This window comes from Coregonus lavaretus (assembly GCF_964263955.1).
Source record: "Coregonus lavaretus genome assembly, chromosome: 7".
Lineage (NCBI taxonomy): Eukaryota > Metazoa > Chordata > Actinopteri > Salmoniformes > Salmonidae > Coregonus > Coregonus lavaretus.
This window is the reverse complement of record NC_139994.1, coordinates 32,094,612-32,111,480: the sequence shown is the minus strand read 5'-3', so window position 1 is coordinate 32,111,480 and position 16,869 is coordinate 32,094,612. Positions and strand designations below refer to the sequence as shown.

The 16,869-nt window shown below is 42.7% G+C and overlaps 1 protein-coding gene across 1 annotated transcript in view; it reads right to left on the bottom strand.

Moving 5' to 3' along the window:
• The window catches only part of LOC311132333 (sterile alpha motif domain-containing protein 12-like), a gene marked incomplete at both ends in the record, with an annotated part of 44,530 nt that overhangs the window by 15,258 nt on the left and 12,403 nt on the right, over positions 1–16,869 (bottom strand). The window contains one exon of the mRNA XM_084165578.1: positions 4,531–4,727. Coding sequence (XP_084021704.1) covers positions 4,531–4,727 — 197 coding nt within the window. The remainder of the gene's footprint in view (positions 1–4,530; positions 4,728–16,869) is intronic.

Below are 16,869 nucleotides of genomic sequence, written 5' to 3'. Positions count from 1 at the left end.
GTACCTGACTGACTAGAGAGAGACAGAGACCGGGAGCGAGATAGATAGAGAGCACCACCAGGGAACACAGTCATTCTTCCCGTGCCAAGCATAGTCAGAGTGCAGACTATGACGACCAGCGTGACTGCTTTGGCAGGCCACATAGATGCTGAATCTGCAGGGAGGGAAGAGATGGGAGACCTCCGCTGAGGGGAGGATGGCGTTGCAACAAAAACCCACGTTAACCATTACATACAGCTCAGCTCAGCTCAACACTAATTAACCCTGACTAGCAGCCTGCGGCGTATGATGCAGTACAGTGCATGAAGGGGAAGGAGTTAGTGTAGCTCTGGATGGCTTAGCCAGAAACACTACCATGATGAGCCAGTAGGGAGTAATGGGGAGAGAGAGAAAGAGAGCGAGAAGGGGCGTGTGTGTGTGTGTGTGTGTGTATATAAGTCTGTGTGTGTGTGTGTGACAGAGAGCGAGAGAGATAGTTAAAGAGATAAGGGACAGGGCTGGAAAGAGGATCGGGAGAGAGGGATGAAGTCAGAGAGAGGCTTGGCTTTGCTCACTACTGCTCAGGGGTGAGTGTGTATTAGGGTGCACTGCACAGGGTGAGCTCGGTGGGGTTGGAGAGGGAACTGCAACAGTTCCTGAGTCAATATTACATAGTACTGTAATGTAGCACAGAGCAGTGTTTCTGGGACTTTAACATTGTGTGAGGCTATGCTTGCCAGCCATGGAACGCATAGAGAGAGAGAGAGAGAAAAGAGAGAGAGAGAGAAAGAGAGAAAGAGAGGAAAGGAAAAGGGAGAAAAGGGGGAATCATCCACAGAAATGCATTTGAGACTGAGCCAATTAGAGATTTGAGTGACAGCGCTGCTGTGCGGAGCGAGAAAAAGCTAGCTTCATTTCTAAGTGAGAAATTGAGAATATGTCTGTGCGCACACGCTCGCAAACACCACACACACAGTCAAATCTGTCCTTGACATAATTAAAATGCACTATGCAGTTCAGGTATTTCTCATGATGTTACCTTAGCAACAGAGCAAGGACAACTTCAAAACATAAACACAAAAAATTTAGAATTTCAACTCACAAAGCCATTAAAATTAAAACATACACCCACAGCAACAAACACTGACTACTACCAGGTGTAATTAATAGGATACTTGATATTGATACTAAAAGCATTACAGGTAGTTAATGAATTACTTATATTCATTTAAAGTAACACCATTATTACAACAATGTAAAGGCATTTTAGGAGTTCTCGTAGTGTTGGCGTAGCGCCACCACCATGTATAGCCTAGTTAGTACACTATACTGCCCTACCAAGCAAAAGAGCAGTAACTGTGCATTTGGTCAAAAATGAGTTAGAAATTTTTTATACATTAAATACATGCTTTATCATGTGGACAAATAGCCTGGCTCCATTGTGTTGTGGACAAAATGTGTGGGGTCATGTTTGAGGGGGGGTCAAAATGTTAGTGAAACCAGGTAAAAAAAGGCACTAACTGCCATCACTAACATCAGTTACTGCCTTTTACCTTGTTTCACTGAGCTTTGGGCTGCAGTGTCTACGGTTTATGACACTGACAGCCACATACAAATAAATATATTAACACAAGTGTGTGTCAAAAAAAGAATGTCATGGAAACCAGTGGGTGTACCAAGCAAGGGGCGGCAGTAACTGCAGTCTAGGGTCAAAGGTAATGTCAGAGGTCAGGGTCAATATGAATAAACCTCATAGTAAGACAACAATTAACCACATCTCTAATGATTTGCCTACAATTAATTTGGCTGGACAAAAAAACAACAACTTTGAAGTCGTTTTTCTCAGTTACTGCTCTTTTGCTTGGTAGGGCAGTATACAGCTCTGGCATTCTCAAACATACAGCGCCATCTAGTGAATAAATGACCACACCGCATAATTCCAATGATACAGTACAATATTTCCTTAGTGATGAGTGGGAATATCCATTAGCGTCACGCTGACCAAGTAAGTGGGTATTTGAGACATTGAGCCCCAGTCTCTCTCTCTCACACACATCGCTAATTATTCCGTTACGTTGCAGGAATAAGGCAGGCCGGGCAGCAAGGGAGAAATAACACGCTATGCTAAGTAAATTAATAACAGTTTTAAAGACGCCTCCGGGTTGAAATTGGATTTACAAGCAGTGTGGAGACAGACTTTATTTGGGGCCACATCAAAGAAAGAACATACACAACGCTGGCTTTTAATTCCCTGACCTTGGGAGTCAATATCGGTGTTTTATGAAGCAGGGCAATAAGAGTTGGTGAGTGTGTACACAAAGTAATATATTGCTTTGGGCATGATATTGATTATGTGTAAGGTTTGTTGATTTTCAATTATAATATATACACACACACTGAACAAAAATATAAACGCAACATGTAAAGTGTTGGTCCCATGTTTCATGAGCTGAAATAAAAGATCCCAGACATTTTCCATTCGCACAAAAAGCTTATTTCGCTCAAACTTTGCACACAAATGTATTTACATCCCTGTTAGTGAACATGTCTCCTTTGCCAAGATAATCCATCCACCTGACAGCTGTGGCATATCAAGAAGCAGATTAAACAGCATGATCGTTACATAGGTGCACCTTGTGCTGGGGACAATAAAAAGCCACTAAAATGTGCCGTTTTGTCACAACACAATGCCACAGATGTCTCAAGTTTTGAGGGACCATGCAATTGGCATGCTGACTGCAGAAATGTCCACCAGACCTGTTGGCAGAGAATGTAATGTTAATTTCTCTACCATAAGCCGCCTTCAACGTCATTTTAGAGAATTTGGCAGTTCGTCCAACCGGCCTCACAACCGCAGACCACGTGTAACCAAGCCAGCCCTCCACATATTTCTGTCTGTCATAAAGCCCTTTTGTGGTGAAAAACTCATTCTGATTGGCTGGGCCTGGCTCCCCAGTGGGTGGGCCTATGCCCTCCCAGGCCCACCCATGGCTGCGCCCCTGCCCAGTCGTGAAATCTATAGATTAGGGCCTAATGAATTTATTTCAATTGACTGATTTCCTTATATGAACTGTAACTCAGTAAAATCGTTGAAATTGTTGCATTTATTTATTTTTATTTCACCTTTATTTAACCAGGTAAGCCAGTTGAGAACAAGTTCTCATTTACAACTGTGACCTGGCCAAGATAAAGCAAAGCAGTGCGATAAAAACAACATTTTTTATATATAATACATGCCATTTAGCAGACGCTTTTATCCAAAGCAGCTTAAAGTCATGGGTGCATACATTTTACGGATGGGTGATCCCGGGAATCGAACCCACTATCCTGGCATCGCAAGCACCATGCTCTACCAGGTCATGCTTTCAGTCGATGCTGTTGCTTAGCCACAGAGTTTTCCTATTGGCTGAACTGCACCTTACTGTGCTGGCTCTGACATTTTCAAACATGTTCCAGCAACTAGAGGTATGTGTAGCCTGGCCAGAGCACTACAGCTTGGCTCGGGTTGGTTTGGCTCAGTAGTGTGAAAAGGGTATCGAAGTCATTAACTCAAATGACGGATACTGTACAATGTGCATGGTTGAAAATACAGTTTGTGATTAAGACGTCCTACTTCATGCTCTTTATTAAATATGTGAAGAGTTGACTGATGCCCTATGAAGTGAGGTAACAGAACTCCCACTGCTTTCTAATGAGGATTCCATGCAGTGATGACATTCATTTTTCAAATGAACTAACATGGTGGTTTATCACGCTTCCTCTTCTACTGTAGGAACATAGAAGGCATGTACCATGCAGGGTGACTCTAAAAAGCATCCTAGTTTTTCGTCAAAGGCGTAGCTACGTGGAGCTTCTTGGAGGACATATTGTCTGGGTGAAAGCAGTTCCAGTCAGCCAGATAATTATCTGTCATTTTTCTTTCTCATCTCCCTTTAGAGACAGCGGTGGAAAGAGGAAGATATGTCAGGTCCGTCGTCTCGACAGGATGCTATTTTTGGAGAGGAAATAAAAGCAAATCTCCACTGACAACAACCTTTAATCTAAATAAGTCGTTCTCAGGAAACATTAATTAAGGGCTGTCGAAAGAGTTCATTTGAAAAGTTCCTCGATTGCTCAAGCAATGGTTAGGTGCCAGAAAGAGTGTAGTAAGGAAGTAATTACTGAATTCAAATTGTCTGTTAGAATTACATTTCTGAAAGTCCCTAAAAATGTGCAAGGGTACAGCAAAGGATGGGACCTGTTACTAATATCCCAAAATCAACCTACAAATCTATTACAGACCAATAATTATGGTATGAGTGGTCACCCCAGCCTGGTACCTATCCTGACATTCGTTAGAGCAGACCTTCTCAACCCAGTCCTTGGGACACACCAGCTGTACCATCTATTTGCTCCAACACCATGCACTCCTGAAACTAGTCAACTAATCAGCAAGCTGCTTTTAATTAGAATCAGTTGTGCTGGGTTTACGATACATCAAATATATGGAATGACTATTGGGTCCCGAGGACTGGGTTGATAAAGGCTGCATTGAAGTCCCCCTGTTCTTACCCGTGAGAGTTCTGACTCAGAGACGGAGCGCTGGGGCGGCGAGCGGTGCTGGTACCCGGGGCTCACGTCCTGACAGGTGGGGCTGTCGTCGTCCAGCATGGCACCTTGGTCAAGGGGCTCCTCCAGGTGTGAGGTCACGTCGTCCGGGCACATCATCTGGTGGTCGATCCCATTCTGGCTCAGGTTGCAGTGGACAGCTGCAGGGATAAATAGGAGGGAGGGGACGGACACAAGGTTAAATTAAACTATAGGACATCAATGTGTACAGTATAGCTGTGTGTCGGTGTACCAACCATCAACTTGCTGGTTGGTAATAGTATGCACATCCATTCTGGAAGTCTGGATCACATTGAGTGACAGTTCAGAAATGTAAAAAAATACTATGGAAAATTGGGGACATGAATACCAGTAGCAAAGGTACCAGCGTTACCACATTTGAGTTCTTGGTGCATGTTGTACTATTAGAATATCACTAGAGGGCGGTACATAACATAATTTGGTAGAGTGGCCAACACCATTTTACTTGGAGAACATTCAACAATTAGGCCTAACATTTAGGTCTAAAGCTTTTATAACACTGACATTCATTACATAATTACACATACTGACAAAAGTCGATTGCAGGCGCTATTTGAAGTCTAATCAGAAAACAGAAAGAGTACTGACAGAAGTTACCATGGTAAACTAAAATAGTTTTACCATCTAGCCATGTCAGGCTTTTGAAAAACCAAACTTTACATCACCTTAAAAAGGCTTGTAAAATGATCCAAAACAAATAATTAAAACGCATAAATAAAATTAACACACTCTTATGCTTGAGGTCAAATATTATAACTGTTTCCCTGACTGTGATCTCTGAAAACACACACCATTAGGCGGGAAAACACATTCACCGTCTAAGCTCTGACCCAGTCTAACCCCACACTTTTTTTGGAGGGTACACAAACTACACGAGCTGCATAATAATTGCATATTATTCCCATACATTTCTGCGACAGGCATATTTGTGCTGTGGGGAGATTAAAAAGATGACACGTTCATAAGTCTGACCCTGATGTAAGTCATGTTGGCACGATGCCAGGTGGTGGATAGCTGCCAAGGCTTGTTCTGGGCCACTGTCACCAAGAGATTACAGGAAACCCAACAAGGAAGAACAAATGAATAAAAAAATGTGTTTTTCCTCATAGTAGAGTAAGAGGAGGCGAGACGCCCTTCTGATCCTGATCCACTAGCTCTACCACTTCAGTCTACTTATGATGACACGACAACGTACAGCAGAGATTACCACAAAGGGTTACTGGATGTAATCTGCTGGATTTGACTAACTAATATCAACAAATAAATATTTAAATGTAAGGGAAGTGTATGTTTCAATTTGAGCTGATAGAAATAAATGCAAATTAGACAACTAGACATTAACCCAGAGACAGTTTTAAATCCAAGCAATAGTAAACTATAAAACACACAATGGCAGCAATACATGTGAACTGAACTCTATTGAACCCTTACAATGCCACCTCATTATCAATAGCAGTAACTGACTTGTTGACAAGATTACATCTGGTTTGGTTTCAGTTTCAATCTCTGAGTAGTCTCCCTAGGCGGACAGCATACACCCTTGGTCTGGAATTCCCAAGACAGAGTAACTAGGCAGAAACCATGATGCATTCCCTTTCAAATAGAAAGGGCAATATACAGTGGGGAGAACAAGTATTTGATACACTGCCGATTTTGCAGGTTTACCTACTTACAAAGCATGTAGAGGTATGTCATTTTTATCATAGGTACACTTTAACTGTGAGAGTCAATCCAAAACAAAAATCCAGAAAATCACATTGTATGATTTTTAAGTAATTAATTTGCATTTTATTGCATGACATAAGTATTTCATACATCAGAAAAGCAGAACTTAATATTTGGTACAGAAACCTGTTTGCAATTACAGAGATCATATGTTTCCTGTAGGTCTTGACCAGGTTTGCACACACTCCAGCAGGGATTTTGGCCCACTCCTTCAGGTTTCGGGGCTGTCGCCCTATCTTCAATGCTCTTACTGAGGGAAGGAGGTTGTTGGCCAAGATCTCGCGATACATGGCCCCATCCATCCTCCCCTCAATACGGTGCAGTCGTCCTGTCCCCTTTGCAGAAAAGCATCCCCAAAGAATGATGTTTCCACCTCCATGCTTCACGGTTGGGATGGTGTTCTTGGGGTTGTACTCATCCTTCTTCTTCCTCCAAACACGGCGAGTGGAGTTTAGACCAAAAAGCTCTATTTTTGTCTCATCAGACCACATGACCTTCTCCCATTCCTCCTCTGGATGGTCATTGGCAAACTTCAGACGGGCCTGGACATGCGCTGGCTTGAGCAGGGGGACCTTGCGTGCGCTGCAGGATTTTAATCCATGACGGCGTAGTGTGTTACTAATGGTTCTCTTTAAGGACTATGGTCCCAGCTCTCTTCAGGTCATTGACCAGGTCCTTCCTCGTGATCATTGATGCCCCACTAGGTGAGATCTTGCATGGAGCCCCAGACCGAGGGTGATTGACCGTCATCTTGAACTTCTTCCATTTTCTAATAATTGCGCCAACAGTTGTTGCCTTCTCACCAAGCTGCTTGCCTATTGTCCTGTAGCCCATCCCAGCCTTGTGCAGGTCTACAATTTTATCCCTGATGTCCTTACACAGCTCTCTGTTCTTGGCCATTGTGGAGAGGTTGGAGTCTGTTTGATTGAGTGTGTGGACAGCTGTCTTTTATACAGGTAACGAGTTCAAACAGGTGCAGTTAATACAGGTAATGAGTGGAGAACAGGAGGGCTTCTTAAAGAAAAACTAACAGGTCTGTGAGAGACGGAATTCTTACTGGTTGGTAGGTGATCAAATACTTATGTCATGCAATAAAATGCTAATGAATTACTTAAAAATCATACAATGTGATTTTCTGGATTTTTGTTTTAGATTCCGTCTCTCACAGTTGAAGTGTACTATGATAAAAATTACAGACCTCTACATGCTTTGTAAGTAGGAAAACCTGCAAAATCGGCAGTGTATCAAATACTTGTTCTCCCCACTGTACATGTACATGAGGGCCATGTTTTAACCAAAGGCAACTTAGGATGCATGGCACAGAGCTCTCCTCCTGCTCTCTTGTCGCCTCCCTCGTTCTTTTGCTCTTGTCGCCTCCCTCGTTCTTTTGCTCTCTCCCCCTCTGTATCGTAATGCATTGTATGACTGGTGTTCAACCATTCTGGAGCAGCACTGAATTATGCATCCTCTGTTAAGTGTGTATGTACAATTACAGCAATATGGAAATAGAAAGAGAGAGAGAAAGGATAGAGGGGGAGGGATGAAAGGAGAGGGAAAGATTGAGAGTTGCCTGACTTTTTTTCTGCAATTGCCCAGAACATTCACCCCCACTCCTTTCCTCTGACATGCGCACATTGTGAGGGAAGAGAGACGCATCCGTCCGCTTTCCTCCCTCCTTTTTTCTCTCAATGAGGCAGAGTCAATGAGGGGGAAAGAGAAAGCAAGAACTGCATGGAAAACGCATAGAACCACCATCTTGGCATTACTGTATCAATGGTCTTTGGAAGAACAAAGGTTGGTCATGAATCCAAAGGTCGTACGAATGTTACAACATAGCAGCCCTGTGGAATTATGTCTTATCACCTGTATAAGGACTCATATCACGCTGTTGTAATGGTATAGTTTCCGACAACAATCTTGCGGAGGGCTTTCTTTACTTAATTTATAGCTCTGTGTATAGTACAAAGTATTAGAAGCGAGCTAAGAATGAGATGAGCATAGACCCTGATTTTATTTCATACAAAACTTCCATCTCAAATTTCCCTTAAAGATATACAATGATGAGCATTACAGACGTTACCCCAGATGTTTAAGTCGGACTGCATGAAGCCCCCAGATCAGAATCCATGTCCACCAACATCAAAGTTTGGATTGAAGACAAAGCAATGTAGAAGGGGGAAACAAGGTGGTAAAGGTTGTGGAAGCACAATTAGGCTATTACAATCTGTACTATAAATACAAAAATATATATACTAGTTTTATTTTCCCTACATGCATCCAGAGCCATATTTGAACCAACAGAGCCAGTATAATCAGAAGTGAAGTTTGCTTAGTGTGAGCTGGTCGCCGGGCGCTCCGTCTTCACTGTCCAAGTAGAGCAGAGTGAATTGTTTATGCATACACTGTATGACCCAGAAATCAGGCCTGGAGAAAGTGACCAGCTGACTGTAGCCCTGTACACTACATTAGGGGCCTCAGCAGCCAACTCCCAGGACATTTTCCAAAGGTGAAGCTAATTAGTGATCCACTAGGGGATGTACAGAGGAAACGGGGGGGGGAGCTCTCGCTCCTTCTCCCCATTCGTACCAGGGGAGACCCTGAGGGGGGCTAGAAGAGGAGTCAGGGATTGGCTGGGCTCCAGTAAAATGACGATTCATAGGCTCTGCTGCCAGCCCCGCAGCTGCTCCTTTATCTGCTGCTAACAGTAGCTTTGAGCGCTAACCACAAACAAGCCTTTTCATAAGCTGCAGAAAATCATCTTTACTTCTGTAGATGCTCTAAACGCAAACAACTATTTTGTGGTTTTATGGACCGAGGGAGTGTGGGTAATGGATATTGTATATTTCGATGCAGTCTTTAACTTCCTCCATCTGTGGTTCACTCATCATCCCGCTTTATAGCCCATCCAAATACTAATACACAGTCCTAGGCCCACTGCACAAATGTTACTGACAACAACAACAACAAAAAAGACTCTGGGCAATGCCGATTCCCCCTTTCTACTGTCTGCATGCACAATCAGAAAAGTCTCCCAATCGCTCTAAAAGTGTAAGCATAAGTGTCTCCACAACTGACTACCCTAAGGACTTTCAAGAGCACATTTTCCATCAGCGGGGGAAGGCACAGTCAGATCCTTGTTACACGCTTGCTTAAAAGTACTAATTGGAACTTCTTTGAGGGGAAGAGGAGCTCATTGTCCCATATGGGGCTCTTCGCCTCGGGTGCCTCTTACTAATAAGCCAATGAGTGGATGGGGGAGGTTTGAGTGGGACTGTCATCTATCAATCATTTGTCATGGCTAGCTCAGCTTTGAGATGCATAGGTCATCTCAGCCAATGGGGCATTGACATGCATGGGTCAACTTCGTCACAACAGCATTGAGATGAGTAGGTGATCTCAGTTACTATACTGAACAAAAATATAAACGAAACATGCAAGAATTACAGTTCATTTAAGGAAATCAGTCAATTGAAATAAATTCATTAGGCCCTAATCTATGGATTTCACATGACTGTGCAGGGGTGCATAGGCCCACCCACTGGGCGAGCCAGGCCCACCCACTGTGGATCCAGGCACACCAAAACAGAATTAGTTTTTCCACACAAAAAGGGCTTTATTAGAGACAGAAACCCCCCCCCCCCCCCCCGACAATCCCGCAGGTGAAGAAGTCAGATGTGGAGGTCCTGAGCTGGCGTGGTTACACATGGTCACACATGGTCTGCGGTTGTGAGGCCAGTTGGACATACTACCAAATTCTCTAAAACGACATTCATTATAGTAGAGAAATTAACATTCAATTATCTGACAACAGCTCTGGTGGACATTCCTGCAGTCAGCATGACAATTGCACACTCCCTCAAAACTTGAGACATTGTTTTGTGTGACTAAACTGCACATTTTAAAGAGGCCTTTTATTGTCCCCAGCACAAGGTGCCCCTGTGTAATGATCATGCCGTTTAATCAGCTTCTTGATATGCCACACCTGTCACGTGGATGGATTATCTTGGAGAAATGTTCACTAACAGGGATATACACAAAATTTGAGAGAAATACATTGTTTGTGCATATGGAAAATATCTGGGATTCTTTTATTTCAGCTCATAAAACATGGGACCAACACCTTACATGTTGCAATTTTTGTTCAGTGTACAGTTGCAGCGATGAGACAAGATTGTAATTGTGGAGAAAAAGGGGATCCATTTTTTAAAATATATATCTATCTATCTCTCTAGCCGGTCAAAGTTTTAGAACACCTACTCATTCTTTATTTTTACAATATTGTAGAACAATAGTGAAGACAAAACTATGAAATAACACATATGGAATCATGTAGTAACCAAAAACGTGTTAAACAAACCTTAATATATTTTAGATTTTAGATTCTTCAAATAGCCACACTTTGCACACCCTTGGCATTCTCTCAACCACCATCACCTGGAATGCTTTTCCAACAGTCTTGAAGGAGTTCCCACATATGCTGAGCACTTGTTGGCTGCTTTTCCTTTACTCTGCGGTCCGACTCATCCCAAACCATCTCAATTGGGTTGAGGTCGGGGGATTGTGGAGGTCATCTGATGCAGCACTCCATCACCCTCCTTCTTCGTCAAATAGCCCTTACACAGCCTGGAAGGGTGTTGGGTCATTGTCCTGTTGAAAAACAAATGATAGTGGGACTAAGCCCAAACCAGATGGGATGGCGTATCACTGCAGAATGCTGTGGAAGCCATGCCGGTTAAGTGTGCCTTGAATTCTAAATAAATCACAGACAGTGTCACCAGCAAAGCACCCCCACACCATAACACCACCTCCATGCTTTACGGTGGGAAATACACATGCAGAGATCATCCGTTCACCTACTCTGCGTCTCACAAAGACACGGCGGTTGGAACCAAAAAAAATCACCAATTTGGACTCCAGGCCAAAGGACAAATTTCCACCGGTCTAATGTCCATTGCTCGTGTTCCTTGGCCCAAGCAAGTCTCTTCTTCCTATTGGTGTCCTTTAGTAGTGGTTTCTTTGCAGCAATTCGACCATGAAGTCCTGATTCACACAGTCTCCTCTGAATAGTTGATGTTGAGATGTGTCTGTTACTTGAACTCTGTGAAGCATTTATTTTGGCTGCAATTTCCGAGGCTGGTAACGCTAATGAACTTATCCTCTGCAGCAGAGGTAACTCTGGGTCTTCCATTCCTGTGGCGGTCCTCATGAGAGCCAGTTTCCTCATAGCGCTTGATGGTTTTTGCAAGCACAAATGTTTCGTATTGACTGACCTTTATGTCTTACAGTAATGATGGACTGTCGATTCTCTTTGCTTATTTGAGATGGACTTGGTCTTTTACCAAATAGGGCTATCTTCTGTATACCCCCCCTACCTTGTCACAACACAACTGACTGGCTCAAACACATTAAGGAGGAAAGAAATTCCACAAATTAACTTTTAAGAAGGCACACCTGTTAATTGAAATGCATTCCAGGTGACTACCACATGAAGCTGGTTGAAAGAATGCCAAGAGTGTGCAAAGCTGTCATCAAGGAAAAGGGTGGCTATTTGAAGAATCTCAAATATATTTTGATTTGTTTAACACTATTTGGGTTACTACATGATTCCATGTGTCATGCTTTGTAAGTAGGAAAACCTGCAAAATCTGCAGTGTATCAAACACTTGTTCTCCCCACTGTGTGTGTGTGTATATATATATATATATATATAAAATAATCAAATAGTTTGATAACCCTGTTTGTAAGCTTTTACATTATATCAATCTCAACTATTTATCTTCTCCAGTGATGAAGACATGGATGTCTCATGGTATGGTATGCACAGTTCTTTGCCACAGGCCGTTTGTACAGGGCCTCAAGATTTATAGGTCAACTGTGCTACTTGCAATGAGATGCATTTAATTATCGCAGCTAACAGGGCATTGGAATGCATGGGTTAGCTTTGTCAATACAAGATTGAGAGGTTGACTCCTGCAACGGAGTTAACATTGCTACCGCATGGGTTATTAGCGTATTAAGATTCATAGGTCAACTCGGTCTACATGGGTCGGCTCCAACAATAGAATATACAGTGCATTCGGAAAGTATTCAGACCCCTTCACTTTTTCCACATTTTGTTCTACGTTACAGCCTTATTCTAAAATTGATTAAATTAATTGTTTTCCTAATCAATCTACACACTAACCCATAACATTTTTGCACATTTATTAAAAATAAAACAGAAATACCTTATTTACATAAGGAGACTCGAAATTGAGCTCAGGTGCATCCTCTTACCATTGATCATCCTTGAGATGTCTCTACAACTTGATTGGAGTCCACCTGTGTTAAATTACATTGATTGGACATGATTTGGAAAGGCACACACCGGTCTATATAAAAAGGTCCCACAGTTGACAATGTGTCAGAGCAAAAACCAAGCCATGAGGTCAAAGGAATTGTCCGCAGAGCTCCGAGACAGGATTGTGTCGAGGCACAGATCTGGTGAAGGGTACCAAAACATTTCTGCAGCATTGAAGATCCCCAAGAACACAGTGGCCTCCATCATTCTTAAATGGAAGAAGTTTAGAACCACCAAGACTCTTCCTAGAGCTGGCCGCCCTGCCAAAATGAGCAATCGGGGGAGAAGGGCCTTGGTCAGGGAGGCTTCGGGACAAGCCTCTGAATGTCCTTGAGTTGCCCAGCCAAAGCCCGGACATGAACCCGATCCAACATCTCTCGAGAGACCTGAAAATAGCTGTGCAGCGACGCTCCCCATCCAACCTGGCAGAGTTTGAAAGGATCTGCAGAGAAGAATGGGAGAAACGCTCCAAATACAGGTGTGCCAAGCTTGTAGCATCTTACCCAAGAAGACTCGAGGCTGTATTCACTGCCAAAGGTGCTTCAACAAAGTACTGAGAAAAGGGTCTGAACACTTGTGTAAATGTGAATTCAGTTTTAATTGTTTTTATAAAATGTGCAAAAATGTGTTGTGTAGATTGAGGGGGAAAAACAACAATTTAATCCATTTTACAATAAGGCTGTAACGTAACAAAATGTGGAAAAAGTCAAGGGGTCTGAATACTTTCCGAACGCACTGTATTAGAGTACGCACAAACAACCATGCGCCTGACAGTACCGACAAGGTCTAGGATCAGATGTAGGGCTTTGGGCATGGCAGGCTTGATGAGTTTATGTCCCGGCTATGCATGGTAACTTTCAGACTGACTGAAGTTTGAAAGATCTCATACTTTTCTCCCCAATTCACCCTGACATCCTATCAAAAGTTACTGTTCAAACTTTGCCAGGCTCCACCATGAACTCGGGCTGGTCTCTGATAGGCTGTCCATAGATGCGTTCTGCTCTGAACATCTCTCACTGGTTTGGGGGTGGGCACTTTATAAACGACACATGCTAAATTTAACACACCGTTGAGGCAGTAAGCTATTAGCACTCGGCATCAAACACAAAGAGTCAAAGACAAAAATAGATGATATGCTCGATTCGGAGCATAAGGACAGTGTTTAATATTTCAGCAGAAGGAACAACTCTCCCAATTTAGCTTCTGCCAAAAAAATTGACTGAAACTTTCTGTACCTTTTCCGACTTCAGCAGCTGCAGCTTTTAAAGCTCCGTCCAACCAATACCCATAGGTATGAGAAGCCTCATGGGTCTTTTCTGCAACCACAAACTATTTGACATCTATATGGAGAGTACAGTAGGCAAGGCAAGTGCCCTCCTGAATGACTTAGAGATTAACCTATGTCCCAGAAGCCAAAACGGGTTGCAACGGCATCCTTATGCCATGTTTTTTCATACGTCTTTTTAGTGACCAGATAAAGACAGCTGGTTATGTCTCCAGATAACAACCAGAATATGACGTGTTTCCCTGGTTGTAATGTCTGAACAACCACGAGAAGTATGACATCAATGCCAACTTCTTCCTGCTGGGAAATGTACACTGAGTGTACGAAACATTAACACCTTCCTAATAATTAGTTGTACCCCCCTTATTGAATAAGCTAAGTAGCCAATAGGCAGAGGGTAGCATTTGTCTGATTCCCTGTAATAGTGGTATGGGAATAATAATGAATTATTTTGTAAAGTTGTTTCTTGCATCAAACAACATTTCAGTCACCTCCTTGTCTGAAGGACAAGTGGATAAACAGGTTAATGTCAAGCCCTGCATGTTTCTTTTCAAACGTCTCATGGAATGTAGGCCTACATTGAACACACATTTGCTGCTACTGTATGCTGAATGATAGAACATCTATTTCCATGTTAAAATGTTATGAGATGCATTTTTCTCCACTGTTTTTGATGGTAGGCCACTCTGGTAGGCCTACATTATGATTAAATAGCCACAGTAGCTTACTTGGCCACTGTTAAAACTAACTTAAAGCGTTCACATTAAACGTGCGCCAGAAATTACACAGAACTTTCTAAACATTCAAGTTTGCGCTCAGCAGACCTGAAATTTGCTCAGTGCCGCTTTTTTTTTTTTTTTAGGGAACATTGCCTACCACCATACCCCGTTCAAAGACACTTAAAACTTTTGTTTTGCCCATTCACCCTCTGAATGGCACATACACAATCCATGTCTCAATTGTCTCAAGGCTTTAAAAAAAAATCCTTATTTAACCCGTCTCCTCCCCTTCATCTACACTGATTGAAGTGGAATCAATAAGGGATCATAGCTTTCACCTCGATCCACCTGGTCATAGAAAAAGCAGGTTCTTAATATTTTGTACACTCAGTGTATACAGTGGCTTGCGAAAGTATTCACCCCCTTTGGCATTTTTCCTATTTTGTTGCCTTACAACCTGGAATTAAAAACACAACATGCCTACCACTTTGAAGATGCAAAATATTTTTTTATTGTGAAACACACAAGAAATAAGACAAAAAAACTAAACTTGAGCGTGCATAACTATTCACCCCCCCCAAAGTCAATACTTTGTAGAGCCACCTTTTGTAGCAAATACAGCTGCAAGTCTCTTGGGGTATGGCTCTATAAGCTTGGCACATCTAGCCACTGGGATTTTTGCCCATTCTTCAAGGCAAAACTGCTCCAGTTCCTTCAAGTTGGATGGGTTCCGCTGGTGTACAGCAATCTTTAAGTCATACAACAGATTCTCAATTGGATTGAGGTCTGGGCTTTGACTAGGCCATTCCAATACATTTAAATGTTTCCCCTTAAACCACCCGAGTGTTGCTTTAGCAGTATGCTTAGGGTCATTGTCCTGCTGGAAGGTGAACCTCCATCCCAGTCTCAAATCTCTGGAAGACTGAAACAGGTTTCCCCTCAAGAATTTCCCTGTATTTAGCGCCATCCATCATACCTTCAATTCAGACCAGTTTCCCAGTCCCTGCCGATGAAAAACATCCCCACAGCATGATGCTGCCACCACCATGCTTCACTGTGGGGATGGTGTTCTCGGGGTGATGAGAGGTGTTGGGTTTGCGCCAGACATTTTCCTTGATGGCCAAAAAGCTCAATTTTAGTCTCATCTGACCAGAGTACCTTCTTCCATATGTTTGGGGAGTCTCCCACATGCCTTTTGGCAAACACCAAACCTATCGGCTTCTTCTTTTCTTTAAGCAATGGCTTTTTTTCTGGACACTCTTCAGTAAAGCACAGCTCTGTGGCGTGTACGGCTTAAAGTGGTCCTATGGACAGATACTCCAATCTCCGCTGTGGAGCTTTGCAGCTCCTTCAGGGTTATCTTTGGTCTCTTTGTTGCCTCTCTGATTAATTCCCTCCTTGCCTGGTACGTGAGTTTTGGTGGGCGGCCCTCTCTTGGCAGGTTTGTTGTGGTGCCATATGCTTTCCATTTTTTAATAATGGATTTAATGGTGCTCCGTGGGATGTTCAAAGTTTCTGATATTTTTGTATAACCCAACCCTGATCTGTACTTCTCTACAACTTTGTCCCTGCCCTGTTTGGAGAGCTCCTTGGTCTTCATGGTGCCGCTTGCTTGGTGGTGCCTCTTGCTTAGTGGTGTTGCAGACTCTGGGGCCTTTCAGAACAGGTGTATATATACACTGAGAACATGTGACAGATCATGTGACACTTAAATAAAGTCCACCTGTGTGCAATCTACCTAATTATGTGACTTCTGAAGGTAATTGGTTGCAGCAGATCTTATTTAGGGGCTTCATAGCAAAGGGGGTGAATACATATGCACGCACCACTTTTCCGTTTATATTTCTTTTTAGAAACAAGTTATTTTTTTCATTTCACTTCACCAATTTGGACTTTTGTGTATGTCCATTACATGAAATCCAAATAAAATCCATTTAAAATTACAGGTTGTAATGCAACAAAATAGGAAAAACGCCAAGGGGGATGAATACTTTTGCAAGGCACTGTATGACCCAGTGAACTAAGAGTTTGTATTCAAACTCAGGTGCTCCATCATGCATACAATTGCATTCCTTACCAAGACATCGCTCTCACCTCATGCGAAAGACGTCATGGCCCAAACAAATATATTTTATGCAAAAATTCAGCAAATAAGTCTCTACTGACTTCCTCTGACAGAGTCCCACATCTGT